Source organism: Siniperca chuatsi, linkage group LG17 (genome assembly GCF_020085105.1).
Source record: "Siniperca chuatsi isolate FFG_IHB_CAS linkage group LG17, ASM2008510v1, whole genome shotgun sequence".
In the NCBI taxonomy this organism is placed as follows: Eukaryota; Metazoa; Chordata; class Actinopteri; order Centrarchiformes; family Sinipercidae; genus Siniperca; species Siniperca chuatsi.
The window spans coordinates 490,001-505,073 of NC_058058.1; the positions used below are offsets into that span (position 1 = coordinate 490,001).

Consider the following 15,073-nt stretch of genomic DNA (forward strand, 5'->3'; position numbering starts at 1 on the left):
TCCTGGCTCAGGTCGGCGTACGTTGACAGAAATGTTTAGCTGTTATGTTCGGTGGGGCGTGTCCGCCGTCATAGCCACGCCCCTGGCCGTGATGTCACCGGTCGCTGTGTGACGTCACCGTGTGTGTGGTCCAGGTCATGGAGCACTGCATCAGACAGAACAACTCCGTGGACATCTACCAGGAGTACTTTGAGGACGAGGAGGAGGTGGAGGAAAATCAGGAGCCGCCGTCCGCCAAGACCATCAACGTCTTCAGGTACAGCTGAACTCTGGCACGAGTCACACCTGTAACTCGGCGACGAACGCGTTGCTCGTGCCGTGTCGATACCTGACGCGTTAATGAACGAGGCGCCGTCACACATTTATATATTTTAAACGCACGCATTCAAACATTTGCTCTCGTGCAGTCAATGTTTACATTTAATATCATATATTTGTAAGAAGAAGATGTGTGAGGCGGAGTGTAGTGGATCATATTAATGACTTCTGTGTACGAAGCTTATGTATAACGCATGTATCAATGTAAAAATACTCAACTACAAATGCTTTCAAAATGTTACTTCAGTAAAGTAAGTACAGACGAATTACCAGCAAAATGTACTTAAAGTATTAAAGTAAAAGTCCTCATTATACGGGCCCTTTATAAGTGCTATATTTAGTTATAGTTATAAGTTAAATTTTAATGTAAACTCCAGTTGTCAGACGAATGTAAAAAGTATATATAATATTTCCCTCCGAGAGTAGAAGCAAAAGTATCGTAAAATTGAAATACTCAACAAAAATTACTTGATCGCTTGATTAAATGCACTTTCCACCAGTTGATCGGCGTTACGCTGGTCGTGTGCTGGAATCCCCGAACATGAATACATTTCTTTGATACGATAATAATGATTGTTATTGAAAAGAAGAATCAAAACCAAAAAAGTCCCCAAAAAATAACGAAATAATTTGGTGCTCTTCGGGATGTAGCGAGTGAAATTGCTCAGTTTACTAATTATTAGCCCCACTCTACCGGATCTACTGCCGAACTGCACTGAAACATTTGAACACTTCCTCATTTAAAACAAAATATGCGTTATTTTGTTAGTCTTCAACAACTACAGCTCCCACGAGGCTTTGACAGTGTAGCAGTGATTAGCACTCATGGGATATGTAGTTGACTGTCATTTAAAGCGTCCTCCACAGATTTATCATCACACTCCTGAAACTCTGTCGGACTCATGATGGACAGTTTTTAAAAAAAAAAAAGGATGAAAATCGATGCAGCAGAACCAGAGATTGTCTCCCTCGTCAAAACCTGCCGCCTACATTACCCACAGTGCAACTCTTCCTCTGACAGTTGGGTGGTAGATTGCGGTGTGTTATGCTAGTAGCGGCTAACGTAGCCTGCAGCCTGCAGCAGAGACGAGCAGCGGGCTGCAGAGGTCTGCTGAGCTCACTTCTGTCTAACTCCACACCAACAGATTTGTTTCGGTTTCAAACTCGTAGTCTTCAGCCCCGACCCACGCCGACTCAAGTGACATCACTTGAGGACATTTATCAGACTGCACACAGCTCCCTCTGAGACACTGAAGGCTTTATGCTACTTTAAAACATGTGCAGTAGTTCTCCTCAACACCTGGAGACACCTGGTGTGCATATTTCCAACACTTGGAGACACGCTGAGGTGGAAAAATCACTGGAGTTCAACTTTAACAAGCTACCAGTACTCATGAGGTTCCTGTGAGTTATGGTCCACTTTAAAACACCAGACTAAATCCTGAATCAGAGGAGATATTTTCAAATTTGTACAAGTGGTGGTACAAAATATCTGCTATCAGCAGCTTCAGTCCAGTGACCATAAATCTCCATCAGCCTGTTTAGTCGGATCCCAACGTAAACAGCTTCTCTTCGTAGCACCAGTAACTAACATCTGTTGGTTTTAAAGGGTATTTCACAAAATGTCAAACTATTTCTTTAAAGTTTGAAAACAAACTTTATCACCTGTGTGTCTGCAGAGATCCCAACGAGGTGAAGCGTACTGTCACCGGTCTGTCGTGGCATCCTGACGGTGGCAGGAAGCTGGCGGCCGCCTACTCCTGCCTCGAGTTCCAGAAATGCTCCAAAGACATGAGCCTGGACTCCTACATCTGGGACATCGGTGGGTGAGACAGACAGACAGACAGTAAAACCACCACAGAGTCCAGGCTGTTCGCAGATGGATTTATTTTTTCTTTCAGAGAACCCGAACAGACCGGAGATGACTCTGAAGCCGGCGTCTCCGCTCGTCTGTCTGGACTACAACCCCAAAGACTCCCACACTCTGGTGGGAGGCAGCTACAACGGACAGATTGGTGGGTTCGGGTCCAGACTGACGGACAGGTAATGTTCTGCCTGTGAAGAGGTTTATTAACCTGTGGGTGTGTTTGTTTTAGCGTACTGGGACACCAGGAGAGGCAGCCAGCCGGTGGAGTTTTCCTCTGTGGAGCAGAGTCACAGAGACCCGGTCTACAAGATCATCTGGCTGCAGTCCAAGACCGGGACAGACACCTTCTCTGCCTCCACTGACGGACAGGTAGACTGATAACTGACAGGGAGACAGGGAGACAGTGTTTAAAGTGTTTTAAGAATTAAAAGTCTTCCCTCTCTCTCTGTCAGGTTCTATGGTGGGACGTCCGTAAGTTGAGCGAGCCCACAGAGCGTCTGATTCTGGACCCGAGCAGAGAGGGGAACCTGGACCGAGCTTTAGGAGCCATCTCCCTGGAGTTTGAGTCCACTATGGTGAGGTTTATCTGTTGTTATGGTTTCCAACACCACATTATAAGGCCCCTATCTACTGCGTGATTCTGGTCCGTCTCAGACTAAAGTTGACCCTTGTGAGAGCAACGTTGTGAAATCTTTGGTCGTCAGTCCACTCCGTGGTCCTAGATCTCACTGTGACTTGTCCACTGACAGCTGATTCAGCACTATGGAAACCAAAACAGTCAAAACTCTGAAAGAGTCAGAAATTTACAACTAAATTCTCACAATGCGACTGCTGCTACGACCCAGCTCTTCATTGTTCGCTGCTTATCTGGGTCCGGGTCACAGTGGCAGCAGACTAAACAAATTAGCCGGTACGTCCTTCTTCCTAACCACGTGTTCCAGCTCTTCTTGGAGGATCTCTAGGTGTTCCCAGTCCAGATGGGATATAAAATACCTCCATCGTGTCCTGGCTCTGGCCCAGGGTCTCATCCTAGTTGGATGAGCCCAGAATACATCCACAGGGAGGCGTCAAGGAGGCATCAACCACCTCAACTGGCTCCTCTCAACATGAAGCAGCAGTGATTCTACCCTGAGCTCCTCACCCTGTCTCTAAGGCTGAACCCAGACACCCTGCCAAGGAAACTCATTTCAGCTTCTTATAGGTGAGGGTTGGTAGGTAGATCATCCGGTTACTCTAGAGCTTCACCTTCAGGATCAGCTCCGTCTGAATGACCATAGTCTGGTCCGCATTACTGCTGACGTGGCCCTGGTCTGCCTGTTGATCTGATGCACCATCTTACCCTCAAGAAATACTTGAACTCCTTCACATGGGATGGTGATTTACTCCCAACCCGAAGGGAGCTATCCATCGTTATCCGACCTCAGACTCAGTGAGTCCAACTATTCCTTGTCAGTGTTGCGCCACCTCCAGCAACAACAGCAGCTGTTGTAGTTTGTCAAGCAGGGTAGCAGGGAAGGACCCAAATGCAGACAGGTAGGCAGGACAGGTGTAGATCAACCACTTAATGATAAGAAACACAAAAGGCTTACACAGATTTCAGGCAGTCCAACAGAGGCAAAACAATTCAGACAAGGAGCAGGCAAGCAGTCAAAACCGAAAAAACAAGTCCAATGGTCCACAGACAGGCAAGGTACAGGGAAACAATGAATCCACAGAACAACAAATCAGGATGCTTGACACAGGTACAATGACTGACAACTGACACTGAACAAAGGAAAAACTCTGACTAAATAGGGGAGACAACGAGACACAGGTGCAACTAATCAGGGTGGGGCAAACAATCAAAACTGGAGGGAAAAGCAAACAAAGACAGGAAGTAAAACAACAAGACACACGAGGAGAGGAGAACCCTTCAAAATACAAAACCCCAAACCATGACAGCAGCTCCTTTCCCACCACAGAGTTGAAGTTCCACGTCCCTAGAACACGTTTCTGTAGCCAGAGTCCAGCAGGCCGAGGCCTGCACCTTTGCCTGCTGGCAGATTGGCAACACACCTGTGGTGGGCCCACACACTTTTGGTTTTGTGTTGCTTCTTCAGGCAGAGCCCGACTATGTCCAGCCACCAGGTATATTGGTGCAATAAACATAGTAAGAAGAAAATATGAAGAAAGACAAGTCAAGAAACATAAATAGAAAATATGATTATATATATGTATGTATTTTTATATAGAGTATTAAAACATGTAATGTGTCATAATATTTAAGTTTAAAAAAAAATATAGTCTGAAACACCCTGAATATAATGGTGTCAGAAACATGCCTGAACATGCCCAGGCAGAGAAGGCTCGGGACTTTCCCCACTTCCATTAGAAGTGGCTTTCCGAGTGCCCAAATATGGAAGATGTGACACCATTACTTCCAGGAAAAGTTTGATTCATTCTTAAGAAAAGTAGGTGAAGAATCAACCAGAGTAGGAGGGAAGTTTTGGGCCATAAAAGACAGATGCAGTTCGGCTCCGGGACCAGCTCGGGTTTATTTCTTGTGAAAGAATAAACTCGATTGCATTGAACTATGACCATGTCCAGTGAATTATTTCTGTCTTGTGACTCTGAGTTACTGCTAAAGTGTTGGAAAGGAAATCCAGACCCAATCTTTGGTCCAGATCTGGACTTCTGATCCCCAACACTCTGTAGGCGAACTGTAGGGGGTCCAGGAGGGGGTCTGTGTACATTTGAGGTGGGACAACACAAGGCACTCAAAAGACTTCACCACTTGAAACTCTTGAAAAGCCTGTGAACGTCCCTCTTCAGGATGGAGAGAGTCACCAGTCTGGTAGGGGAGGGGGGACCTCTGTGGAAGGCAGTTGTGGAGAGGCCCAGGCCCCTGCTGAGGTGGGGCAGTTGGAGCTGGTGGATGGAGTCACGGGGGATGGTGTCAGGACTGTCCCATTGTCTTTCAAAGCAACAGTAGAAGTCATCTGAGCTATTGCCTCCGACAACACAGCTCCTGGGGTCACAGGGACATGCGAACCCCTCCGTCACGACAAAGGTGTATTCGTTCTGCATTTGTCCGCACAGTATTTACCACCTCAGACCTCCTGGTGGCGCTGTAACCTTAGCTACAATGTTAATGTTGCTAGCAGTAGATCGCTACGGTGACTCAAAAAGCATTTCTGTAACAAACCTGGAAGCTGCATCTGCACGCTGATATTTCACCAAGTTAATTTTTTGTTGTCTCGATATGAGGCCAGTTTGTTATTGAACAGTTCTGGAAACTCTTCAGTTCAACTTTCAGTTTCAACTCTGTAGCCGTTGTTCTGTCTCTGTCCTCGATGTCTCTCCAGCCGACTAAGTTCATGGTGGGGACGGAGCAGGGCGTGGTCGTCTCCTGTAACAGGAAGGCGAAGACTCCGGCAGAGAAGATCGTTTGTACGTACGACAGTCACCACGGACCCGTCTACGCCCTGCAGAGGAACCCCTTCTTCCCCAAAAACTTCCTCACCGTGGGGGACTGGACGGCTCGCATCTGGTCTGAGGACATCAAGGAGTCGTCCATCATGTGGACCAAGTAGGAATCAGACAGACTTTGAAAGCAGATGATGTACATTTTACAGTATTACCTCTGATTAATGTTAAATTTAAAGATGAATAACTAGTAGATAAGATTTCCTTATAATCTGGTCCTCTCTGCTGTCTCTTGTCTTATCTGTCCCGTCTCTTCTTGTTTCATCTGGTTTTATTTTATTTAGTTTATGTTGCTTCATCTTGTTTTGTCTCTGCTCGTTTGGTCTCGTGTCCTCCTGTCCCGTCCTTTTCACCTAGCTTAATCTTGTCTCATCTTATTTAGCCTCATCCCATTATGTCTTTTTTCTTCCTGTCTTGTTTCCAGTCGTCCTGTTCCAGCCCGCCCCATCCTTGTTCATCCCGTTTTATCTCGACCTGTCCCATCCTGTCCGTCTCATTTAGTTTTGTCACCTTGTCCCATCATGTCTTTTTCTTGTCTTGTGTTAAGTCATTCCTTCACGTCCCATCTGATTTCATCTTGTCTTTTCTCATCCTGTACCACCTCGTCCTTTACACCTCAGTCTAATCGTGTCTCCTCTCGTCTCGAGTCGTCTCATCTTATCTCGTCCTATTTGTCCTGACCTGCCTTGTCTTTTTGCACTCCGTGTTGACATCCTGCTCCACAAGGCTTAAACTCAGTTTTAAACCAGATTAAATGATCTGACTGACTCTGATTGCTGTCATCTGTCCTTTTCAGATATCAGATGTCGTATCTGACGGACGCCTGCTGGAGTCCAGTCAGACCCTCCGTCTTCTTTACCGTAAAGATGGACGGCATGCTGGACGTCTGGGACATCCTGTTCAAACAGAACGACCCCACGCTGAGTCTAAAGGTGCCTCCATCTCACCTGTACACTGTAAAAAAACCCTCACATTTTTAAACCTGTTTTCAAAGGTCAGCGGGTTTTTTAGTTTCAGTCGTCATGAAACGTACGACATGTTCCCGACCTGTCTGTTGTTGTCTTTGTTGTTATTTCTGTTGTGGATGTCAATGTTCTTGTTTGTTGTTGTGGTCCTCAGGTGTGTGACGAGGCCCTGTACAGCCTCCGGGTTCAGGATAACGGGCGTTTAGTGGCGTGCGGCTCTCAGCAGGGCGGAGCCACGCTGCTGGAGATCTGCTCTGGACTGTCGACCCTCCAGAAGAACGAGAAGAGTCTCCTTGCTGCTGTGAGAAACACTCAAACGCCGCTGAGCTGAGATCTGATCAGCTATCAGCTACATGTTTGTTATTGATATTTTAAAGTTTTTTTTTAGACATTTAACAGAGGTCCCCCAGCCGGACTCAAACTGGGGACGTTGCGGTTCATGGTTGGCATCTTAAACCCCTGGACCACCTGGCCACCCCTCGCATTACAAATCTAAACTCCCCGTTAACGTTTCTGAATATTATTTTTCCCAGTTAGGAACTGAGAAACTCCTCTGCTGCACTCCAACATCCCAATATTTGTATTATTTCTTGCTAACAAACCTGCAGTGTTTACCTGTAAACAAGTTCAGCTATTAGCCAATCACAGCAGAGTACTTCAACACGCCATCGTGGAAATTTGATCTGTTCAGCATTTTCCAATTTCTGTTTTTGATAAAGAAAGAAGAACGATCTGTAGTGAACAGAGAGATTTTGTTCAAGATGATAAAAATATAAAATCGATGTTTGAATCACACAGTTAACTGATATGATCGACTGATAGTGGCAGCTTTAATATTCTCATTTCAGACGGAAACAGGTTTATGTTGTAGAACAAACCACGAAACATTTCAGGCAAATGAGTTTATTTTCTAAATATTGTAAATATGTCGGCCGGCAGATGTTTATAATCAACAGAAGTGACTTTACCGATCGATTTCATTGCTTTATCAATAATTGTGTGCGTGTTTGCAGATGTTTGAGCGCGAGACGAAGCGAGAGAAGATCCTGGAGGCTCGCCAGAGAGAGATCCGCCTGAAGGAGAGGAGCCGGTCGGAGCAGAGCCGGGACGAGGACGGAGGACGAGAGGACGGAGAGGACGGTCCCGATCAGCTGATCGTCAGAGCCGAGAAGGACTTCCACAGCGTGGTGGAGACGGAGCTGAGGAGGAGGAGCGAGAGGGAGGACCAGGCGAACCGGGTCAGGGCTGCACCTCCTCTTTCCTTCTGTCCTCCCTTTGCTTCCTGCTTTTCTCTTCAGCTGATCTGAAACTCGCAGACGCGTCACAGATTTTCACACCAGAATCAGGTTTTCATATACAGATACAGCATATATATATATATATATATATATATATATATATATATATATATATATATATATATATATATATATGGACTGGAAACCCGAGGTATATATATATATATATATAACCAGCCTGACATCGTGGTGGTTGACAAACAACAGAGGAAAGCCGTTGTGGTTGATGTGGCGATACCAAGCGATGGCAGTAAGAGAAGTACCAAGGGCTAAGAGAAGAGCTGGAGAAGGCCTGGAAAAGGCAACAGTGGTGCCCGTGGTCATCGGAGCACTATACAAAGTAAGAGAACAATCATAATCAATCATAATCATATATAAAATAGTAAAATATATATATATATATTATTAATGTAACATTATGTAATGAAGAGAAACACTTTCTTCAGTCTGAATTTTGACTTTTTTATTATCAGAAAACACGAAACGCAACACGAGATCGTAGCTTCAGGTGAACCAACGGAGGAATTATGTTGCGATTTCACACAGAACATGAAGCTTTTTGTACTTCGACCACAGAGGAGAAAAAATCAATCAATCAATCAATCAATCAATGAAGACGCAGTTTCAACTGCAGAGGAAAAGAAAGAGGAAGACTCACAGGACTTTTCATTTCAACATTAACATTTTAGCTTAGCATAAACACTGGAAACAGGAGGAAATAGCTAGCTTAGCTTAGCATAAAGACTAGAAACAGGATGAACAGCTAGCTTAGCTTAGCATAAAGACTAGAACCAGGATGAACAGCTAGCTTAGATTAGCATAAAGACTGGAAACAGGATGAACAGCTAGCTTAGATTAGCATAAAGACTGGAAATGGGGGAAAAGAGAGACTCACAGGACTTTTCCTTTCAACATTAACATTTTAGCTTAGCATAAAGACTGGAAACAGGAGGAAATAGCTAGCTTAGCTTAGCATAAAGACTAGAAACAGGATGAACAGCTAGCTTAGCTTAGCATAAAGACTTGAAACAGGATGAACAGCTAGCTTAGCTTAGCATAAAGACTGGAAATGGGGGAAAAGAGAGACTCACAGGACTTTTCCTTTCAACATTAACATTTTAGCTTAGCATAAAGACTGGAAACAGGAGGAAACAGCTAACTTAGCATAAAGATTGGAAACAGGAGGAAACAGCTAGCTTAGCTTAGCATAAAGACTGGAAATGGGGGAAAAGAGAGACTCACAGGACTTTTCCTTTCAACATTAACATTTTATCGATAAACTTGTTTCACTTTAAAGGAATAGTTTGACTTCTTTGGGAAATCCTCGTGTCTGTAAATATGAAGCTACAGCCAGCAGCCGGGAGGTTAGCTTAGCATAAAGACTGGAAACAGGAGGAAACAGCTAGCTTAGCTTAGCATATAAACTGAAAACAGCGGGAAACATCTAGCTTAGCTCAGCATAAAGACTAGAAACAGGATGAACAACTAGCTTAGCTTAGCATAAAGACTGGAAACAGGAGGAAACAGCTAGCTTAGCATAAAGACTTGAAACAGGATGAACATCTAGCTTAGCTTAGCATAAAGACTGGAAACAGGAGGAAACAGTGAGCTTAGCATAAAGACTAGAAACAGGATGAACATCTAGCTTAGCTCAGCATAAAGACTGGAAATGGGGGAAATGGCTACCTTAATTTAGTATAACACTGGAAACAGAAGGAAACAGCTAGCTTAGCTTAGCATAAAGACTTGAAACAGGATGAACATCTAGCTTAGCTTAGCATAAAGACTGGAAACAGGAGGAAACAGCTAGCTTAGCTTAGCATAAAGACTTGAAACAGAAGGAAGCAGCTGGCTAGATTTTTACATAACAGTAAAACTGAACTCTTTTAAAAAAAAAAAAATCCACTTACTCCCAGAACTTTTGACCATATCCTACAGCCTTCTTCAGCCAATGGAACTTGTTCAGGTACAGGATGTCGGTCACATGATAACAGACTGAAGTCCTGTACTTCGGTCATGTGATGACTCCTGAGCAAGTTCCATTGAGTGAAGAAGTACAGGATATAGGGTTGAAAGCTCTGGGAGATCATAAATATAAAAAATATCTAGGCACCAAGAAAACCGTTCTCGTAAAGGACCGCGAGCTGCCTTTAAGGATTATTTTAAGTCTAATTATCTGATCTAATTTAAAGATTCAGTTCGGCCTGAAAGAGCAGCAGGAAGTTGAGTTTTAACGTCAGACTGAAACGTCCGCATTTTGTTTTCCAGCAGGAGAAAGACGTCAGCGAAGACAAAGAAGTGAAAGACGAAGCCGAAACTTCAGAAACTGGAACGTCACAGTGAATAAAAACGTGTTTAATGTTTAATGTTTTGATGTTTTCACAGTTTGAAATGTTCTCTCACAAACAGCGACTGTACATTTTATTCAATAAAAACAGTTTCTGGAAAGCAAACGAGGAAACTTTATTTCAATATTTCTACAGAACAGCCTGAACTACACACAGCTGGTTCAGGCTGCTTATTGGTGAAATCAGTTTTTGACTGACAGTGGATTGTAAGCCTCTGATTGGCCAAACTACAAAATGATTGACAGTTACCCCGCCCCCTCGAAGGGTCACTTTATCTGATGTTAAATAGTCTGTATATAATATAATAATAATAATAACATACTGTATGTTGCATTGTCTTGAGGAATTGTTATTTTGTGTTGTTTATTAGTGTTTACGTGTCTTTAGTTCAAATTATTTATAAATCAGTGTGTTTGCTTCACTTTCCGGTCGGTTTGGAGTTGTTGAGATGATGCTTTTATTCTGAAGGACTCCGGAAGTCCCCCTGTTGTTGCTGTCAGAGCAGGAAGCGACCCTCCGTTAGCACCGCTAGCTGTTAGCAGGCTAGCAGCCAGGTGTCCCGGTGTCCCGGTGTGAACATGTCCCGGGTCCAGAAGCTCCGGCTCTTCGTCAGTCAGCGGCTCAACGCGGCGGTCGAAGAGATTTTGGGAGTTTTTGAAGAAACCATCGTTAAATACGAACAAGAGGCGGCTCTGTGTCAGGAGGTGATCTCCCGCCAGCACGCGCTGCTCTGCGCGCTCCACAAGCCGCTCATGGAGCTGCCGTCCGCAGGTGAGTGAACACCTGAGTCTGGCCCGTTACAGGCGACCCGTCGCACCTGGAGGACGTCACAGTCCCAACACGCAGGTGTCACGGTGCGTCCTGAGACCCGGTGATGCGCTTCAGTATTGGGGGGACTCGGTTCCGGTTCAGGTGTTACGCAGGTGAAGCTAAAGGGAATCAGGTGTAACTCCCAGAGGCACGTGATGCGTTCAGGGTCCTGCAGGACACCACAGGCAGCACGAGGCCGATCACACCTGCTCACATTAAAGCCGTAAAACAGCAACAAAGACACCTGAAGTTTTCTGCAACAAAACCCGATCAGGGTTTCTCAGGTCCCTTGATGCTGCGTTCAGGGACGCTCGGACAACAGAAAACGTGTTGCCAGTTGCTGTTTCTGTCCTCAGTGTTTCTTCTGTTGAACGTGACGACTGCAAACAGCAGCTGACAAAACCGTCGCGACTCAAGGTCCATTTGCTCGTCTGTTCTGGAGCTTTTCATCGTATCGCTTGGTCTTCATCAGCAGCTGTATTGGCTCTGGTTCTGGTCTGAGGTCCAGTACTCAGGTCTGGATCACTGCAAAAACAATCCAGTATTTGAAATGCTGAAGTTAATTGTACGTTTGTTTCCCTGCAGACGCCTTCACGCAGCAGCTGTTGGTGAGTAACAAAGAGGTCCCCCCTGAGCACCAGGACCAGGACCAGGAGGAGCCAGAGCCCCCACACGTTGAAGAGGAACAGGAGGCAGAGCAGCTTCAAGACCTGGACGAGGCCGACATCATCCAGTTCACCTATAATCCCAGGTGTGCAGCGAGGCCAGGTGAGGACGTGGACCTGTCATCTGCCAGGACTGCTCGGGCAGAACCAGGAGCCGCGGGACCAGATGAGGACGTCCAGCTGCTGTCGTCTGAGACGGAGGACAGCGACGACTACAGCAAAGACTCGACTGACCCTAAACCAAAGAGGATCCGTAGACCAGGAGGACCGCTGAGCTGCAGAGTCTGCGGCCGGACGTTCAAGGCCCGGAGCTTTTTATTCCGGCACGTCAAAGCTCACCTGCAGGACGCCGAGCCGGTCTGCGGTTTGTGCGGTGAACGGTTCGAAGCCGCGGAGAATCTGAAGCTTCACGTTCAGACTCACCGGACGACTCAGAGGAGGAAGAGGGAGCTGGAGAACCAGACCAGGACCCGGAGCAGAGAGAGACGGTTTCACCAGCCCGACGCAAACGCCAAAGTCCACGCGGGAGAAAAACCACACGCCTGTAACGACTGCGGGAAGACGTTTCTACAGGCGTGGAAGAAGAAGAGGCACAGGTGCCCCCCCGGGAGGAAGAGCCGAGAGAGTCTGGGGGGAAGCAGACCCGCACAGAAGAAGAAGCCTTAAAGGATCAGTCCGGTTCCTTTCGTGGTTTCGACGGTTTGTTTCCGAGCTGTGAGGAAGAGGAAGAGGATCGCTGTGAGGAAGAACGTCTAAGGGGGAAGTGATAATGAGAAAAGAGGTTTTAAAAAACTTTATTTTTGAAATGTTTGAAACTTGTTCCTCAAACTTTTGACTTTATTCTTGAAATGATGACGTTTCACATTTCTGAGAATAAAGTAAGTAATAAAAAAGACGAGGTCGTCGCATTTCGAGATATTATTTTTGAAATATTTTCTTTCCTGAAGCGACTTTTCTTCTCGTAAAATTTTGACTTTATTCTCAGCGATCCTGATTTCTCCATCATGTGACATGTGAAGAGGCGGACCCTGATTGGTTATTGTTATTGTTATTGGTTATTGTTTCCATGGTAACGTTCTGTTGCTCCCGTTTCCGTTAGTTTCGTTAATCTACTGAGCTCAGAAGTTTCAGGTTTGTGTTCTGAGCTTCATTCGGACGGAAGAACGAAGCGTTTGATTGGTTTGTCTTCGGTTCCGGCTGCTGCTTGTCTCAGGTCAGCGTTTCCGACAGCGTTCGTTAACGAGTCGAAGTTACCCGAAAGTTTTACAGCCAAAGCTGAGCGAAGCTTCTGTCCAGCTTCGGTTTCTGTAACCGGCTCCTCTGAAGTCTAATAAAGATGTTTTCTACCCAAACCACGACTCTCGAACGTTTCTTCATTTTCAAACTGTCCCGAACACATCGTGCAGCTGTAGTTCCCCGGCAGCCGCCAGAGGGCGCCGTGTGGGACGATGTTCCCTCAGTTATATATCCAGTCTTTATTAAGCAGCTCGTCTCTCTGAGGTCAGACACACCTGAGTGCAGCAGGTAGAGACACTAAAGGACCGACGGCAGCAGAGACAGACGTCCCCACGCAGATCTGAAGGTTTATATTAAACCATCTGGTCTGATGGAGACGCTGCTGCAGAGCGCTGTCTGACACCTGAGACCTTCCACAGGTGTGACGCCGGGCCGAGGTCAGGTGCCTGATCCCAGGCAGTCCTGCTGCACCGAGGCCGCTGACTTTAGTCCGGAGTCCGACTCACGTACACGAGTCCAGATAAATAAACCCAGAAGGAAAAGAATGGAGATGTTTGGTATTCGGGACCGGCCCCCCAGCAGACAGGACCTCGGACCTAAAGGGTTTTCTGAACCAAAACAACTACTTCAAATGTCTAAAACCTGGATCCAAAGTGGTCTGACCAAACCACGTGCCACCAATTGCTTAAAAATAGTCTTAGTATTGTGACTCTGGGCATCGTGCTGCCGTACGTTTGATCTTCTCCCACTTTTCTAAGTTTAATCTAATCTTCTGTAGAAGCTCGACGGTAACGTTTCCCCGCCCCCCGAGAGTCTGGCGCCCCTCCCCTCGCGGAGCCGCTTAAAGGCACAGTTCACCCCAAAATCCAAACCGCAGATTCCTCTCAGCTGTAGCCGTTTATCATGTGGATCGTTTCGGAGATGTCGGCCGTAGAGACGTCTGCGTGTTTGAATATAAATACATACATTTAAAAACTGTTTCCAGAGCTCCGGACCCGGGTGCTGGATCCTCAGGTCTGATGGGAGTTAGCTCCTCCACGAAGCCGCTCACAACAAACCTGAGGATTATGTTGAGTTGAGTTGACGTCTCTGCGGCCGCTCACGCCGAAACTCTCCGGATGACAAACAGCTGCAGCTGAGAGGAGGAATCTGGACTCCTGATTTGGGTGAACTGTCCCTTTAAAGTTCAACTTTTCTACCATAACTGGGAGACAGCGTTTGGAAAGGGGCACTGCTCGAGATCAGGGACGCAACAAGGTCCGAGGTCCCTCTGGAGGGGACGAGGGGACACCCGGCTGTCCCTCTGGAGGGGACGAGGGGACACCCCTGCCTTTCTCACCGAGGAAGCTGCCTTCCTTATTTCGGCTTCAGGCTGCAGCTCCGTCTGTTCTCGCGGAGTCTAACGAGACACCGGCGAAGGAGTCAGACTCTGAGACCCGACTGTTCAGAGACGGTTTCAAAGGCACTGTAGTCCGGCCATCGGTCCCGAACACCGTTCTTCTTCTTCTTCTTCTTCTTATATCGAGGCATCTCAGCTGCTCCGACCCGAAACATCACAAACAGAAACATCGTCTGTGGAATGATTCCCACTCAGTCACACCAAACTCCTATCAAAAATCTAATACTTTAAGGATACCTTAGCTTCTCTACAGTTAGCGTTTACCTGAGTAACTGCCCGCCTTCACCTGTGCTGTGGAGAACCGCACGCTTCACTTTAAAGAAGCAATACTGCCTCCGCAGAGTTCCTTATGTTCATCTGCCCACTGGAGTTACTGGTTCCTCTGCAGATTAATAGTTTACATACAAAACAAATCTAATGCATTCTTATAGATTAAACTACCAAACAGTACACAAAGTAGTAAAATGTTAAACTAGGTACAATATTAAAATGCTGCTTATGCATCAATGTGTCAATAATAACAAACAATATAAATGATGTAATAATATAAGAAGCGTTTTCACTTTGATACTTTAAGCTTATTTTGCTGACTTGTATTAAGTCATTTCATATTTCCTGACACCTCTGATGTTTTACTGATGAAACCACAACAAACTCACCCACATTATTATCACTAAATATAATATTATTATATTATTATTA

The 15,073-nt window shown here is 45.9% G+C and overlaps 2 protein-coding genes across 3 annotated transcripts in view; both read left to right on the forward strand.

Moving 5' to 3' along the window:
* Positions 1 to 10,366, forward strand: part of dnai2b (dynein, axonemal, intermediate chain 2b) — a 12,172-nt gene extending 1,806 nt beyond the window's left edge. The window contains exons 3-12 of one of the 2 annotated variants that reach the window (XM_044172079.1): positions 135 to 256; positions 1,998 to 2,140; positions 2,220 to 2,333; positions 2,415 to 2,554; positions 2,638 to 2,760; positions 5,530 to 5,753; positions 6,447 to 6,582; positions 6,770 to 6,916; positions 7,629 to 7,853; positions 10,182 to 10,366. In XM_044172079.1, coding sequence (XP_044028014.1) covers positions 135 to 256; positions 1,998 to 2,140; positions 2,220 to 2,333; positions 2,415 to 2,554; positions 2,638 to 2,760; positions 5,530 to 5,753; positions 6,447 to 6,582; positions 6,770 to 6,916; positions 7,629 to 7,853; positions 10,182 to 10,256 — 1,449 coding nt within the window. In that variant the 3' untranslated portion in view covers positions 10,257 to 10,366. The remainder of the gene's footprint in view (positions 1 to 134; positions 257 to 1,997; positions 2,141 to 2,219; positions 2,334 to 2,414; positions 2,555 to 2,637; positions 2,761 to 5,529; positions 5,754 to 6,446; positions 6,583 to 6,769; positions 6,917 to 7,628; positions 7,854 to 10,181) is intronic. The other variant, XM_044172081.1, reaches the window with a different exon arrangement.
* A 140-nt stretch (positions 10,367 to 10,506) lies between these two features.
* On the forward strand, positions 10,507 to 13,088 carry LOC122864569 (zinc finger protein 771-like). The gene is made up of 2 exons (XM_044172135.1): positions 10,507 to 11,032; positions 11,657 to 13,088. Exons 1-2 carry the CDS (start codon positions 10,840 to 10,842, stop codon positions 12,400 to 12,402), a joined length of 939 nt encoding a protein of 312 aa, XP_044028070.1. The 5' UTR covers positions 10,507 to 10,839; the 3' UTR covers positions 12,403 to 13,088.
* Positions 13,089 to 15,073: the final 1,985 nt, after the last annotated feature.